This window comes from Verticillium dahliae, genomic scaffold (genome assembly GCF_000150675.1).
Source record: "Verticillium dahliae VdLs.17 supercont1.34 genomic scaffold, whole genome shotgun sequence".
NCBI lineage: Eukaryota > Fungi > Ascomycota > Sordariomycetes > Glomerellales > Plectosphaerellaceae > Verticillium > Verticillium dahliae.
This window is the reverse complement of record NW_009276964.1, coordinates 132,701-149,246: the sequence shown is the minus strand read 5'-3', so window position 1 is coordinate 149,246 and position 16,546 is coordinate 132,701. Positions and strand designations below refer to the sequence as shown.

Genomic DNA, 16,546 nt, shown 5'->3' with positions numbered 1-16,546 from the left:
GTCGAGCTTGTTCACAATGTCGCCCATGTTACCGTGTCCATGGGCGTCGTCCGACATCATCGTCTCCGTCCGGTCCGGCAGGTGGAAGTAGCCGTACGGGAAGTCCTCGGCATGGAACTCGACGTCGGGCGTGGGCGTCGCGTCGGCCAGCATGCCTTCGGCGTTTTGACACATGTAAAAGGCAGCGTGGATATTGGCCCGCGTCGAATCCGTCTTCTTCGCGGGGACGGGGATCGCCCAGCCAGATACTTCGGGTATGCCGAATAAGCTCTGCATCCGCCCATACTCTTTGCGAACCGTCTTGGACGTCGACCGCGTCATGCTCATCCGGAGATGCTGATTGTCCATCGCGCTGCCCGACATGGTCATGATATTGTCCAGCACCTCCAGCGCCTCCATGCAGTACTCAGTTTGAAGCAGGCGCAGCAGTGGAGAGATCAAATCAGAACCGTGACCGGCCAAGTCGGGTCTCCTCATGTCAATCTCAGGGATGACAGTGCTTAAAATGCTCATCGTCTTGATCTTGACCCATGAGATGGAGTTGGTGAGCAGCCCCATCAAGAAGACGACCATGTTGAACTCCAACTTGGGCAGGAAGTGATCCCTCAGCGCACTGAACAATTGGACCTGGAATTCCCGCGTGTCAATATGGTGCTTGAAGGCGATGTACTCCTCGAGGACCTCCGCGATGTTGCCGTACCCCTGATCCTCCGCCACGGTGCAGAGAACCTCGGCCGCTTGGAGACATTGTTCGCTTGGTGTCTCCTGCTCCATCTCGTGCAGCAGCATCGGAAAGTAGGCCAGGATGACGTAGAATAGCCGACTATCGTCACCGACTAGGTTGTCGCTCGGCAGCTGGACCAACTTGGTCATGATATTGAAGGTCGTGTCCATGCAAACCGAAGATCTGAGGCCCTTGTAAAGAAGAGCCTGCAAGCCCTCAAAGGCGCCATCCCATCGCGAGGGCTGGCCGTCGGACAGCATTCTTCGAACATTGGGTGACTGGAAGTCAATCTTGGCCAGGAACTCGTCCAACATTTCAACTGCCTCCAGAAATTCGCGCTCATTGATTGATTCGAGACAAGCGCATGTCGTCCAAAACAGTTGTGGGAACGTCAGAAGCTTTTCAGCATCGAGCTTGATAATGAGTGTTTTGAGAGTCGTCAAAATTTCCATGGAAAAGGTTTGGATCTCGGAATCTTCGTCTGCGATGGTGTTAGACAAGCGAGCAAGCATGTCACCCAACATGAATTGGTCCAAGGACGTGAGAACACAGCGGAAGATTTGGAAGGATCGACAGGCGAGATGTCGCACGGGGCACGAGGTAGCCCAGGTCAGCGACAGCCGGCCCCATTGCTCCTTGATGCCAGGGTATGTCATCTCAAACGTCTTGACAACTTCGGTTGTCAAGTACTCCATACTTGCCGGGACTTTGTTGTCGTGGGTTTCAGCTTTTCCGTTGCTGTCCTCGTAACCCCAGACGACGGTGCGATCGTGCTGACGGATGAGATCGATCATGTTCTCAATGGACGCTTTGGCGCTGGCTGGCGTTTGCTCGTCGAGTTGGGAGATGACCAGTTCGTGGATCAAATGGATAAGCATTTCTCGAGCCTGTTCCTGGACCAGTGGCGTGTAATGGTCCCATAGAACGGTGACGACTTGTAGGAGGACCGGCACGTTCTCTGGTGTCAGCTGTATCGGTGAGACCATGAGGTCGACCAACAGTATCATGGACAGCTGGCCCAGAGAGAATCCGGCCTGCTTTGTGCCGATCGGCAAGGCGTCGCCCAAGTCTGCACAGTATGGAAGCTGAACAATATCCCGGTGGCGGCGATGCAACTTCCTTCTTTTCGTTGGGCACCATGGCCTTGGGGGTGATTTGCATGAGAAGGAACTCAACGACCTTGATGCCGGGAGTACTCGTCGTACTCGCCAAGAAAACAACAATTTGCTTGGCGTACTCGACAAAGTTCTGCTCTCGCCGTTCGAGGCATATAGAGATGATGAAATCAAGGATCAATCTGACGTTGCCAGGGTATGGGCCCGTGGCGAGTGCTTGCCAAAGCGCCTGCACCTCGTTGTGCAACGCACCGCTCGATTTGATCGTGATTTCGAGCAAGTTGGCCAAGAGAACGTATGACTCGGCGATAGGACCGCCATTGGGATCCACCTTCAACTCTATCGACTGAATCCAGGGCAGAAGGACTGCTACAACGTTGCGCTGTGAGGCAGGCTGTAGGTCCTTGAAGTAGAGGGTAAATTCTGAGAAGATGTGGAAGGCCAGTTCAGTGTGCTGCTTCGACAGGCGCTTTGATATTTCAAACTGGGCGTTCTTATACACCGCCTTCGTCTTGTCCGAAATACTAATGTCATAATCCTGTATCTTGGAACTTCGAGCGGGCTGCTGCCGCTCCTCCAAGGCTCGGAGGACGCGGGCGGACTTGGACCGGATCTCGCTCTCATCGTTACCAAGAGTGAAGAGACAGAGGCTGAGCAGTTTCCAGAAGGGGGAAGGGTAGTCAGGGTACTCCAAGAGTACTTGCGTAACCACAGCAAAGTAGCTCTCGAGAACTTTCGGCACATCCGACAAGTAACACCGAGCAATGCAACCCTGTTCGAGGAGGTAAGGGTACTCCTGGTTGTGCGTGATCAGGTTTTGCAACGCCCGCCGGCCGATGACGTTCATGCGGTCACTGCCAGAGTTGAAAATGGCCTCAATCCAAGCAAGCATCCGACGCAGATCGAATTGCAGTGTCGCACCACTCTCCGTCGTGATACTCATGGGCCCGCCGCACAGGGCAGCCATGGCGCTGAGTGCTGCCGTGCGGAGATTGCGCTTTTCGATTTCCATGGCCGCGGTCACGGTGCCTCGCTCGCCATGTGATTGCTGATCGATCAGAGACTGTCTCATAGTGTCTTCCCTGGCCCGGATCTGGTTTTGGTTCGGTGAGAAGCCGCACCAGTCTTCCATGAGTGAAAACGCAGATTTTCTTGACTCAAACGTCATCCATCTGGAGGGGTCTGACGTCCGATTGATGCCATCAAAAAGCTCCTCCATGAGTCCACAGTAATGGCGACGTAGCTTTTGAAATTCCCAGTCCATCTGGACTTCGCCGTCCATAAGAAATAGCTTCAGATCTCTGGTATAGTTGACTAGATTGTTCAAAACCCATTCGTCTTGGCAGACATCAGGCTCTTTCAGGAAATGTGAGGTGAGTTTGTAGATATGCGTAATCTCGGTCCGCAAGAGGTCCATCTTTCTATTCCGTCGAGGGCTGCTGTTGGTGCGCTGGTGGATCCGAGCGCGTGCCTCGTCGTTGCACCGAGATGCCTGCCCAGCAAGTTCTTCAAGAAGTGGCCTGTAAATGTGCTTGTTGATGGACCCCATGGCGAGCACCACAGCATCGCGGACAGAGGCGGACGACGCCGACAGAAGTGGTATGAGGTACTTGAACAGCAGCCGGGCTGAAACGATCTTGTCAGCCGCGTTTGGTTTGGATGTCTTCCGATTATGCTGTGCAGCCTGCGCAGGGCTTGTCATTTGGCTACCCGTGTCGGCCAGCGTGGTACAGGCGAAGATGAGGTACAGCTTCCACTGTTCAACCATGAACTCGGGCTGCGTGGTCGGCGTCCGGCTTGTGAGCCGGCCGCTTCCTGTGTCATTTCCGTAGTACAGGCCCCTGGAGGGCTCGGACAGCACCGTGATACCCTTGTACATCTGCAGTATCCGGTTGCATATTAGGTCACGGCCGATGGTGACCGTGAAAGGGCACTTCTCATAGGCGATGCGGATGAGGTTGGGGAAGAGTTTGAACCAGAGCGTCGTGTCGTACGACACATCGCTTGTGCAAAGTTCGACCAGGGCGCCCCGACTATTACTGTTCTGGATCCCCCTCTGCAGCCTGCTCCGTTCCGCGACGGAAAGGTGTTCGTCCTTGAAGTTCATTACTTGCATCGAGTCGTTCTCCAAAATGTCGATCACTCTCAAGTCTCCATCTTCCGCACTTTTACTCTTGCCAAGCGCTGCATCGAAGTCGTTGATCAGACGCAGCACTGTGATCGCGAAATACCGCACCCTGCGAGACTGGGAGCAGAGGAAGAAGAGCCCATGGGCCTCGGCCTGATCGACCTCGGCCCAGGTACTGGATATGTCAAGTTTGGCACCACGCGTGTCACTCGCGTCAGGCTGTTCGACGGATGCGTCCCGCGCCTTTTGCCTTATCTCCTCGATCCAGATTTGCAGCAGTTCGATGTACAGGCGAAGCGTACTCTCAATGTGGCCAGGGCCAAGCATGCCGCCATCAGACATTGTGGAGTACCGATCGTCGAAGTTGAAGATGAAGCGTGCAAACCCCATGATAACTTGCTGCGCGTGCAACTGTCGAGCAATGGCCTTGAGTGACCGTTCTGAGGACTGGGCAATATTGTACTGAACATGGGCAGTGCCAGTGCAGAGGAGGTTGATCAGTGAGTTGAAGGGTATGTCGGTGGAAAGACAACGCGGGAGTGCTTGAACGGCAACGTGTAAGAGCTCGTAGAAGGGTTGCTTCGAGTCGGACACTGTTTGGTGATCGTCCCGTCTCGAGAATGTAAATGTGTCGGCTATAGGGGTTTTGGGGCCTGGGCTGCTAAATTTCTCATCCAAGGTCGCTTGTCCGCCGAAAGTGTTATCGCAGTGTATCGTTATCTTGCCCAGCACCTCAGAGAACCTATAATAATACTCCCGAGCTGGATCACTTAGCACGCTGGCATCCACAGGCCGTAGGAGCTCCTCGCTTTCGATGGGGGGGACTGTAGCTGTAGCTGATGGGCCTTGTTGCGGTGACGGAATTGATGGCGAAAGTGGCATTCGTTCGGGCGCTGGTGTCGGCACATATGACACTGGGAAAGGAGGGCGACCCTGCGACCCCTTCTCGAGGTCTGACATGATGACCATGAAAGCCCGGATGCCAATGACTATGCGATCGGGGTCCAGTTGCTCGACCTTGGCCTCCCGGCCCGATAGGAATAGATCGGCATTGACAAGCGGGAAAATTATGTTTTTGAAGCAGTACTCGGGATATCTGAAACCGATGATGCGAATGATTTGTAGTAACGGGTCGATGACCGAGGCATCAGAGGCGACGAGACTGCGCCTGGTGGCTGGGAGAACGAGCCTCATCAACTCATCGAGCTTGCGAGAGGCGTTGGCCGATGTATCGTTAATTCGATACAAGTAAGTCCACGCCAGCCTTGAGACGACTTGCAAACACAAAGGTCGAGCGAGTCGGTCCTTGATTTTGGTCTGTAAAGGGAGAATCAACTGCATCCACTGTGCGGCAAAGGTTTCAGGAGTCGAGACGCAAAGCATGGTTGCCGTGAGGGGAAAGGCGAAATTCCAGTGCCGGGGCTTCAGGGACATCTGAGCCGGGCGTGGACCGATAGCTGCTAGGACTTCTGCCCACTTCGGATGGGAGAGCTCATTAGAGGTAGCCTTGGCTGCGATGGGCAGCAAGAGGACTTCGAGAACCTGACAGAAAGCAGTCTTGACCTTCTGTCCGTGAGACCGGTTGAAAAGCCTTCCGAGCTTGATCAAAAAGTCGCATGAGTTTTCCCACGCCTCGGTTGGAGCGATCTTGATCTTGAGATGCTTCATGCCACCCAGGACCAATTCAATCTTGCCCTCGGCATCGCGACCAGCCTGCGTCATGGCACTCTTGGCAGCGAGATCCTGCAAAGAGCGGTCTATATCGCCAAGGAACCGCTCCGTGACACCCTTAAAGTTGATATCGCTCATGCCACCGAGCAGCTGAGAAAAGAGATTCCAATTAGCCAGTTTCAGCGGGCTCATGACGAGTTGGTCGGTATCAGCGATCTTCAACTGGCCAAAAATGATGCCCTCGAGCTTTTCTTCCATTTCGAGAGTCAACAACGGCAGGCTCGTCTGGCTGATCACCTGCAGCAGCACTCGGCAAAGGATATATATGGACACTGTCGAGCGACGTTCGGCGTGGGCGACGAATTCTTGTTTGGCAGCCATAGAAGCCCCTGGACTTGTCAGCGGGTTCTCGGTGGACGGTCCAGTCCCGGCAGACAGTGGCTGCAGCGGTTCCGTATTCCGGCGCTGCAGGGATGTTGGCGTCTTGGATTGCTGCAACTGGCCTCGGGCATCATTGGCGGCGTCGCTTTTGCTCTTCCTCCACAGCATGATCGAATCGATGAGGGGCTTGGGTCGAGGCCGCGCGATGTGTCCGAGGGCGGCGATGATCTGGTCGAACGTCGTGTCGACCCCAGGCCCACATACGAGTTCGACCTGTGGCTCGGGGTCGAATGGCACCGTTATGCAATCGTTTAGCTTCTCCTCAGCTTGCGCAATGAACTGGTCAAAAAGTCAGCACCCCATAGGCGGACGAACGAAGGGCAGAGGTTCGAGAGGAGACGGACCTGTGTGAAGAGCACATGCAATGCATACTCGCCCACAGTCTTTTGCTGGTCCTCCTTGTTGTGCCTCGATGAGTGGGTATGGTGGTGAGCGCCATCGCGTCTGGTCTTGCTGTGCATGCGTTCAAGCTTCCTCTGAGTGGAGGTTTCGGTGGTATTGGCGGCGGCAGGGGATGCCCTGCCGGAGCCTTGTGTAGTGCCAGACAGGGCTGTGGGTGGACGAGAAGAAGCAGACGCAGGTCCCGGTCCTATGGCGGACGCAGGACCGTCTGGCTCTTGCCGTGCCACTGCATACATGTCTGGGCGGTCGGTGGCGGAGAGGCTAGCACCGGCTGCAGCGATTATCTGCGGACTGAGGGGACTGGAAGACGAGCTGGCGAGGCTTCCATTTCGAGAGTGTTGTATGCCGTGTACGATGGAGGTCTGGCGGTGGTGGCCATACGTGCCACCCTTGGGGTCGCCGGCGCGGTGTGCGGTGTGCGAGTGCGGTAGTCGTGGCGACGACAAGGAAGGCGGAGGGCCAGCGAGCTTCTCGAGTGACGATTCCCGCGAATGGGCAACAGAGCGAGCAACACTGGCGGGCAGATCGAGCGGAAAGGCGGCAGGTCTGACGGTGCGCTCCCAGTCAATGACGGAGTCTCCGCGCTCCTCGTCTTCCTCGTCGAGGGTCGTCACAGAGCGAGGCGAGAACTTGAGTGGATCCTGAAGATGGTCGGGCAGCGTCTGGGGCGGAGCTACTAAGCAGCAAGAGAAGTCGTTAGTCAAAAGAGGTACGAGGTAAGGTCGAGGAGGCCCAAGATCGGGGTCCCATGGGTTTCGATGCGCTGCGTGCGTGGTTCCCCCCTCTTGCTCTTCATTCGTCGTGAAACGCAGAGCGCAACGGAAGGACACCAGACGGGTGATCGGGATCGGGAAGGGGGGTGGGTGCCCAAGTCGCCTGCAGGAAGAGGGTGGCCTCGCGACGGGTGGGTGTGGGAGGAAGCGCAGGAGGATTCCCGGTGCACAGATGCTCGTAGCAGCAGCCAGCAGCCAGCAGCCAGGAGGACGGCGTCGGACGCAAGCTGATGTGGTGGACCTTGGCTCTAGGATGTTGGGGAGGACCGGGAGAAGAAAGGCAGACTAACTCATTGTCAGGTTGGACCAAGGGCCATGATCCGTCTTACGACATGTGAATATGGTGTAGCATTACGGCCTCCCGACGGCAGTACTGCTTCGTCAAGGTGTTTGTTGTCTGGGATCCGACGGCGGCGGGTTTCGACAGTCGAACGTAAGGTAGAAAGCTAGGTTAGGTGGATGGAACGAAGGAGATCTTGCGGAGGAGGAGACAGCACCAGATCAATGAATAGATGAATGGATGGATGATGGAGTCCAGGCCCCAGCCTCCAGTGCCTGCGGTGTCGATCACTGACGTCCAATTGGATTTTCGGCTGCTGTAAGGGTTGCCTTTCGCGGGCCTGGCAAGCCTGGGAATCCTGCAAGGGCCACCAGCACGGACGAAGCCAGCAGGCGAAATGCCCTAACGAGGCCTAGCAGCCCGCCGCGGCCGTGGGAGATCTCCTGGGTGCCCAGGGCGCGTGCTGTGGCCTCCCCTGTAGGGGTTGACCCTTGGGGGGGGGGGGGGGGGGGGGGGGGGTTGAGGGGTCACTTGGCTGCTTGGGTCGGTCTCTCTGGATGGGATTTTTTGAGGGGCACGACCAGGGGTCTCCGCGGCATGTACCGTCTTGATTGGCTGGTCCCTGGCTTGATCCCATCCCTTGCGCGCGACACCTGCCAGCATTGCGGGCCGCCGTCATTGGTGCCGATGGGGAAGGTCAACTCAGTCCCCAGGCAGGCAGCGGGCAGCCAGAAAGAACTCTCTCATCCAAAAACACACCAGGCACGCAACCAGGCCATGGCACTCGGCATGACCCTGCACAGCGCTTGTCACCGGCCGGCGCGTCCTTGGATCTGCTTGACTCTGCAAAGTGATTATGCTGCCAGCTCACCGGGCCCCACCGTCTTCGCGATCACGAGGACGATTGCCATGACAGCCTATGGCAACTTCACGTCCGTCAGTCATTTCATGTCCAGTCACACGATGGCGATCTTCCACGTAGACCTCCAGGGCCCATGATTGACGACATGCTCGGGCACCGTTTTCTGAACGTACAGGTAGAATCTACCAGGGGCCGCCTGCTCATGTGAGGCACGCTATCGAGGCCGCTAGTATGGTCCAGGGCTTTGCTGGTTATGGTGATGGTCGTTCGACAAGATTGGGCCCTGAGTTTTGTTCTGGAATTACCTTACCTACCTTACCTAGGTAGGTACCAAGTTGAGGTCGAGTAGCGCGCGAAGCCAACGACCTGGCTCCTTTTTCGGTCGTCTTTTTCTGGCCACGGTAGGGGTGGTGAGGGGGCTTGACGCAGATATCGGGAGATTGGCAGAGGATGGTCGGTCGGGTGATTGATTGATTGCCTGTGGACACTTCATAATACCTCCGAGATCGTCGAGAACAATGTTCCGAGAAGCCGTGTTGGCAGTACGGGCGGGTGGAGGGAGGGTCTCATAAGTGCGGCCCGGTGACATTGTGGCTTGCAGATTGTGACGAGGGTGGACTTGTCTGCCTCTGAATAGAAGAGAAGGGGAGATGGCCGGTAATGAAGACTGAATGCACAGTTGATGATACTCAGGACGAAGTCCCGTCGCATGGTTGCTTAAGGTATCAGGTACAGGTACCTACCTAAGGTAAGGTACCTTAGGTAAAAGCTTTGTTGGCCAGGGGCGATGGTCTGGCACATCAGATCGGTGTCATGGAAATCCGCTTTCAAGATGTGGCATCTCTCATAGCTATCTACCTACCTTCCCAACACGTACATGGAAGGTTAGGTTGTTCAAACTCACCATTCACGATTATGTCCAAATGCCTGATGTCCTGGGCGGATCCATCCAGGCGCATTAGTAAGCCAACTCCATCATCATGCACAGCCTATGAGCGCCGAAGGGTTCAGCTTCTTGGGAGCGAAGCATCTTGGTGATTGAGTGGCCTGTCCAAGATGGGTCTGGCCGAGGCGATGATGGAGGACCAGGGAGGATCAAAAGCATTATTGGGAGAATATCCCCTCGGTTCTGTCTGACGTGAGAAGAGAACGGCCTGGGAGCTCACTCAATAGTGGTGTACTTGCAGACAGGCCAGCCACAGCAACCGGCATTGCACTCGTATTCGGATTGACGAATACCTGTAATACCGCTCAAGCCAGTTCAATGCGCTACATTATGAGCCGTAGGCTCTAGGTCAACCAACCAGACCATCTTCCTTCTCATCTAAGGGTACCTAAGGTAGGTAAGGTAGGTACCTAATTACCTAGTAGACATGCTTGGATTGCCGGGGGGTGGAAGCACATGTCGTGAGGCAAGGTGAGGTAGCATCTCAAGAAAGTTTCAACTGTTCGAGTGGGCTGACCTCGGCCTCGACTTTTCCCGGCAGTGCTCACCTGTTCCCGATTCAGTCTCTACTATGTATGTTGTGCTTGGCCGCCTACCTGTCAAGTCCACATGCACAACGGTGGCAGATTTGATTCCCTTCTCCTGTATGTACCTAGATCAGGTAGTTCCACAACTCCGCCTCGACAGCATTCGTCTGATTTTTTTCTTTTCATTTTTTTTCTTGATCTCATCTCTCCCGTCGATAGGTAGAGTGAAGACGTCTGAGTAAGCCCTTCCCCCTCTCCTCTTTTGTTTTTTCCATTGTCGCCAGACGCTCGCAAAGTCAGACCAAGGTACAATTGCGAGAAAAAGCCGACACAAAGAGCCGACGCCGATTAGATCGTCGTCGGGGGGGTTTTAGTACGCCGGTTTCCGATTCCGAGCGGAACGCCCGACCATTCCTAGCTTGGCGTTTAGTGGGGGAAAACCTTAGTCACTGGCCTGACTCTGGTGCCAGATCTCGGTACTACCACAGTACACTTGGGCTTTCTTCTCGCTGACAACACGTGCGTCTCTTTCGCAGGTCGAACCGACTTTCCAGCGCTTGACCCCTCGGCCTCGACGACTGCTGCTGTCGAACCCTCTCATCCGACAAGACGGTTTCCATAAACGTCTTTGACGACCCGACCGAAACTCTCTCGACATTCTCATCGACACAACACACCACAACAGTGCGCCTTTCAGCCGCCTGCAGCCGAGTTGCCCCTCAACACCACTGCCGAGATATCCTCGGTGCCAAAATAAGAGAGACACCCCGCCCGCCAACATGGCCGAGCTTGATACTCTGGACATCATTGTCCTGTCCGTGATCCTTCTCGGCACGGCCGCCTACTTCACCAAGGGCAAGTACTGGGCCATTGAGAAGGACCCCTACGCCAATGGTTTCGCCAGCGCCGGCGGCCCCAAGGCCGGCAAGACGCGCAACATTATCGAGAAGCTAGATGAGTCCGGCAAGAACTGTGTCATCTTCTATGGATCCCAGACTGGTACCGCTGAGGACTACGCCTCCCGTCTCGCCAAGGAGGGCAAGTCTCGTTTCGGCCTCGAGACTATGGTCGCCGATCTTGAGGACTACGACTTTGACAATCTCGACGCCGTCTCCACCGACAAGGTCGTCATGTTCGTCCTGGCTACCTACGGCGAGGGCGAGCCCACCGACAACGCCGTTGAGTTTTACGAATTTATCACGGGCGAGGACGTCTCGTTCAACGAAGCCAACGAGCCTGCTCTCGGAAACCTCAACTTCGTCGCTTTCGGCCTCGGTAACAACACGTATGAGCACTACAACTCGATGGTTCGCAATGTTACAAAGGCTCTCGAGAAGCTTGGTGCTCACCGCATCGGCGAGGCCGGCGAGGGTGACGACGGTGCCGGTACCATGGAGGAAGACTTCCTCGCCTGGAAGGATCCAATGTGGACCGCCCTTGCTGAGAAGATGGGACTTGAAGAGCGCGAGGCCGTCTATGAGCCCATCTTCAGCATCACAGAGCGTGACGGCCTGACCCCTGAGTCGCCCGAGGTGTACCTTGGTGAGCCTAACAAGATGCATCTCGAGGGTGCTGCCAAGGGACCCTTCAACTCGCACAACCCTTACATTGCCCCGATTGCCGAGTCGAGAGAGCTCTTCAATGTCAAGGACCGTAACTGCCTCCACGTTGAGGTCGATGTCAGCGGCTCCAACCTCTCCTACCAGACCGGTGATCACATTGCCATCTGGCCCACGAACCCAGGCCACGAGGTCGATCTCTTCCTCGATGTCATCGGCCTCAAGGACAAGCGCCACACTGTTGTCAGCATCAAGGCCCTCGAGCCCACCGCCAAGGTCCCCTTCCCGACGCCGACTACCTACGACGCCATCGTTCGCTACCACCTGGAGATCGGAGCTCCAGTGTCCCGCCAGTTTGTTTCCACCCTGGCTGCTTTCGCCCCCAATGACACCGCTCGCGCCGAGATGACTAGACTTGGCGGCGACAAGGACTACTTCCACGAGAAGACGGGTGCCCACTACTTCAACATCTCCCGTTTCCTCTCCTCCGTGAGCGGCGGCGCCCCATGGGCCAATATCCCCTTCTCCGCCTGGATCGAGGGCATCACCAAGCTTCAACCCCGCTACTACTCCATCTCCTCGTCCTCCCTCGTCCAGCCCAAGAAGATCTCCATCACCGCCGTCGTCGAGCGCCAGGCTATTCCTGGCCGCGAAGAGGACCCCTTCCGCGGCGTTGCCACCAACTACCTCTATGCCCTCAAGCAGAAGCAGAACGGCGACCCAAACCCCGAGGCCTTTGGCCAGACATACGAAATCACTGGTCCCAGGAACAAGTACGACGGTATTCACGTGCCTGTACATGTTCGCCACTCCAACTTCAAGCTGCCCTCTGACCCCTCTCGTCCCGTCATCATGGTCGGCCCTGGCACCGGCGTCGCACCCTTCCGTGCCTTCATCCAGGAGCGTGCCAAGCAGGCCGAGGACGGCGCGACTGTCGGTCCGACACTGCTCTTCTTCGGCTGCCGCAAGTCTACCGAAGACTTTGTTTACAAGGAGGAATTCGAGGTACGTATCCTTTGTCCCCGAACCTACACGGCAGGCCTCGATGGGCGTGCCGCGATGACGTGGCAGCAAGAACTGACATACGCAGTCGTACAAGAAGTCCCTCGGCGACAGCTTCGAACTCATCACGGCCTTTTCCCGCGAGGGCCCCAAGAAGGTCTACGTCCAGCACCGCCTGCGCGAGCGCGCCCAGCAGGTCAACGACCTCCTTCAGAAGAAGGCCTACTTCTACGTCTGCGGCGACGCCGCCAACATGGCGCGCGAGGTCAACACGTTCCTCGGCCAGATCATTGCCGAGCAGCGCGGCGTGTCCGAGGCTAAGGCTGAGGAGATTGTCAAGGGAATGCGCGCGGCGAACCAGTACCAGGTACGAACTCTTTCCGTCTTCTCCCCTGGGCCGTCGCTTGAGGCTCGCGTAAATGTGGCGTGCTTGATGCTAACCTTGCGTAGGAGGACGTCTGGTCTTAGATTGCATGCAAAGGATAGAGCCATCGGGCATTCGTTTCGTGGAGCAAAGTATTTTTTTTTGTTCCCAAGCATGGCTAATGCGAGCGTGCACGTGCAGCAATCGGAAATCGAAAGGGGAGATGGGGGCTCGGGATTGGAAAGGATAAACGGACGGCCGGGCGGTTGGGCCGGGCTGGCTGTCTTGAGTTTGGCAAGGGGAGCACACGGGCTTTCACGGCTTTGGTCTGGCATGCATAGTACATTTGGCTTACCTCGTTCACATGTAGCAAGGGTGCAAACCGTTTATACAACGATAGACTTGAATCAGCCTTTGTTTTTTCTTTCTTTCACCATCACTGCTCTTTGTTCTAGATCTCAGATAAGCACATCAAGGCAAGCCAGAGGCATCGATTCGCCATCGAGCTACGGTGGATCGTGGATGAAAAAAAACAGGTTGGAGAGCTCAGCATTCGTCCCATCCCATTCTTCGATGAGGCCATTTGTTGGCATCACCTGTCTTCGCGGCCCTTTCGCTTGGCCCTGATGTACGGATAAATAGCGACGGTTCATTGCCAGCCAGCTGGTTCCGATAAGATCGGACCCGAATCTAGCGTAGCACTGCTAGGCTTCGTGTGCGGAGGAGCAGCGGCAGGCTTCTATCTAAAGAATGTGCAGATGTGACCTGTCATCTAAGCTGCGATGAGCGGTGGAAGACTTGGTGGTGCTATGAAGATGGCCATGCGGTGCGTGCAGTCGTGGCACGACTGCACTTGTGTTCCTCGTTTCTATATTCCCGCTCTAATCTTGAAACCTGGCCCTATCTCTTTTCATGACACGCATGTGAAGGAGGTGATGATCTATGTCGGTCACCACGGACAAAGGTACGAAAACGGCGAAAACCGTTTCATGTCAGCTCGTGGCGAGGCACTTCTATCGGACACCGCCTCATGGCCCCCTGCTGCTCTCGTGCTAGGGCCCCCAAAGGTCATGACGCCTGCAGGGTGAGGTCATGATACATCAGTCGATCTGCCTGCTGTCAAGGTGCGTGCATGTTGGATGGCAACCCGCCATCTCTGATCCTGCCAGTATGAGTTGCAGGAATGTCTCACACCCTTCTTGACCGGTGAAGAAACTGTTGAGTTAGAGTTGGCCATCCAAGTGCAGACAGACCTCTTTGCGCACCAAGTTATCTTGTCGCTGGTGCATACAGTCGCTCCTCCGCACAGACGGCGATGTCGTCCGTTCTTTCGCTTACATATGTTATACCGGCCTGCCTTAGGAATGCCTGATATCTGGCACCAGTCGGACACGAAGGTCCGCCATGATTGGCGAGTGATTACTATACATCGTACTAACCGAAAGCCTGGTCTTTGAGATGGAATAGGCACAACGACATATCGGGAAACACACTTTCCGTATCAAGCCGTAGCAAGTCGCTTCTAGCAGGATGTCAAGGTATGGCCCCGAGATCACACCGTTTTGTATCTCATGGCTCCATTGGCGTCTACTGCCACTATACCAACATCTCAAGCTGTTGTTGGCGTAAGACCAGTTGAGCAATGAGGGGTCATACACCACGCTTTACCGCCTGTTCAGTAATTGTTGGAGTAGCACAAGCCCTTTTTAATACGTTGCAGGGGATGCTGGCTGCATGCGGGCACAGGTGACAGGTCGCATTTTGCATCATTTCGCTTCAGAGTGTCACCTGTGGCTTTCGTGCGTATGCGTCTGCGAGAGCACGGTGCTCGAGGTACAGGCCAGATAACATAATTGCAGTTCATTAGGCGCTTACTCGGAAATGGGAGCATCAACCCGAAGATCCCTCAGTCGATGTTTCGTGCCCAGATCGTTGTCAGATCCATGCTCGATTGTGGCAGAGGTTTGGATCGAGAAGAAATGTGGAGGTGGAGTGTTGGCTGGGGTGCCGAATCCGATACTCGATCGGATCTTTCAGCCTCAAAAGCCTTTTGTAACCTCGCTACGCCATGAGAAATTATCCCATGCCGGTGTTTTTCGACCATGTCAGTCATGCTTGAACACGTTGACACCCATCCCAGATTTTTACCCTTGAGATGGCCAAAGTCGGGCTCCAACGCGCCGTGCAGGTGATTGTCTTTCCTCCTGTGAGCACCTTACCTTACGAGAGTGATCTGACCCTCCATTAGCACCATTATTGCTTTTTCCAACCCCCCCGAAATCGAGCGTGGACCAGTCCCCCTTCCTTCTGCAAGCCCCCCCTTCGGCTACCGCGAACTTTGTTGTTCTCTCTCCGACGGACTCTGAGACCTCAAGGCAGTAATCCACCAGGGGGGCTGCACCAGGTATGAGATGGGATCCCATTGGGTCCAGAACGTTGTCTGGCATCTGGGTGAAGCGGCACGCTCTCCATCGTGGCAGAGAAACTCGGCATCCCAACACGAGCGAGGTGCAGGTCAATCTCTGACATAGCCAGTCAGCTCACACGAGCTAGCAATCCTCGCCAAAGGGGCTGCTTCTTCTGCCACCCAGGAATTGGGCCCCTGTTTGAGACTTGAGGCCATTGAGTGCTGGCGATTGGCGACGATGCACGGTGGAAAGAGTGCCCGCATGATTGCTGAGAGCTTGGAAAGGTGACAAACCCCGCCGGAGCTGGGTCCGTTCGAGGGACGTGATGCGCCTCCACTTTGCAGAGAATGAAGCACGGATGCTCTCCCGGGCGATGTGCTCGCCCGGGCGATGTGCTCTCCCTAACAGGTCGCTGCCAAGGCTAGCCGGCCATCTGGGCACCACAGAACTGCAGGGGGCGGGGCGTGATGCGCGGCGGTCTTCCATCAGCCAGCCGCAGTGCCGTTTCTCGAATTGGAATCCCCTGTCTCAGGCCACAGAAGAAAGCGAAGAAGAAAAGGAAGCTACCTCTCGGTAGTAGCGTTGATGAGGGCGATCGCTTGGGTGCAACATGGGCAAGGCATGGTAGAACCGCATGCCACCCTCGTGTTGGACCCTTTATAGACACCACATGTGCCTCTTTGTCAACCGTCAACTGCCCCGACCGGCTTGCTGCACTGAATTGCACGTCTACCTTTTTTTTTTTTTTTTGTGACCTATCACTACTTTACACGGCGTTCTGCTTTGAGGTGCTGAAGGAGTATTCTTAGAAGCAGGTTCGGTGTGGCGAAGCTGCAGCATCCATCGTTCATCCACGGGAAACCTGCATCTTCATCGGAAGATTTGCCCGTTAAACTCGACCAAATCAGCACCGGGCAAGCGATACGACGAACGACGCCAACGACGGACGACGGACGACGGACGACGGACGACGCGTCTCCATTTAGGCATACAAGATTGTTTGGGAAGTTGCTCGGTAACAAAGAGAAGGAGCGCGAGGCACCAGTTTCCCTAAGGAAAAATCAGTGTCAACATCACCAATTCGTATGCCGGACGTGCTTACCTACAACAAAGTATCCTAAGGGTTGATGCCGCGAACGAACAGAGCAACATACACCTGGTCTCCTTACACAACTATAGCACGAACTTCAAAGTGTTGATGAGTAGGTTGAAGCTTCTCCTGTCCTCATCACACAGCGCTGGGTACATGCACTTACAAGATGCAGATGAGTACATGAAAGGAAGGCACCAACACGCCTGTCGTGTGGTCTTTACCATAACAACTGCCACACTTGTGGGAAAGCT

At 55.5% G+C, this 16,546-nt stretch overlaps 2 protein-coding genes across 2 annotated transcripts; one reads left to right on the top strand and one right to left on the bottom strand.

Moving 5' to 3' along the window:
• Positions 1-32: 32 nt before the first annotated feature.
• VDAG_10276 (cell morphogenesis protein PAG1) lies at positions 33-8,985 on the bottom strand (the record flags this gene model as incomplete). The annotated part of the gene is made up of 5 exons (XM_009659893.1): positions 33-1,737; positions 1,841-6,358; positions 6,424-7,157; positions 7,830-8,009; positions 8,895-8,985. Coding segments are annotated over 5 exons (7,228 nt in total), but the record flags the coding sequence as incomplete, so codon positions are not given.
• A 1,663-nt stretch (positions 8,986-10,648) lies between these two features.
• On the top strand, positions 10,649-12,898 carry VDAG_10275 (NADPH-cytochrome P450 reductase; the record flags this gene model as incomplete). The annotated part of the gene is made up of 3 exons (XM_009659892.1): positions 10,649-12,433; positions 12,519-12,797; positions 12,881-12,898. 3 exons carry the CDS (start codon positions 10,649-10,651, stop codon positions 12,896-12,898), a joined length of 2,082 nt encoding a protein of 693 aa, XP_009658187.1.
• Between the last annotated feature and the right edge of the window lie 3,648 nt (positions 12,899-16,546).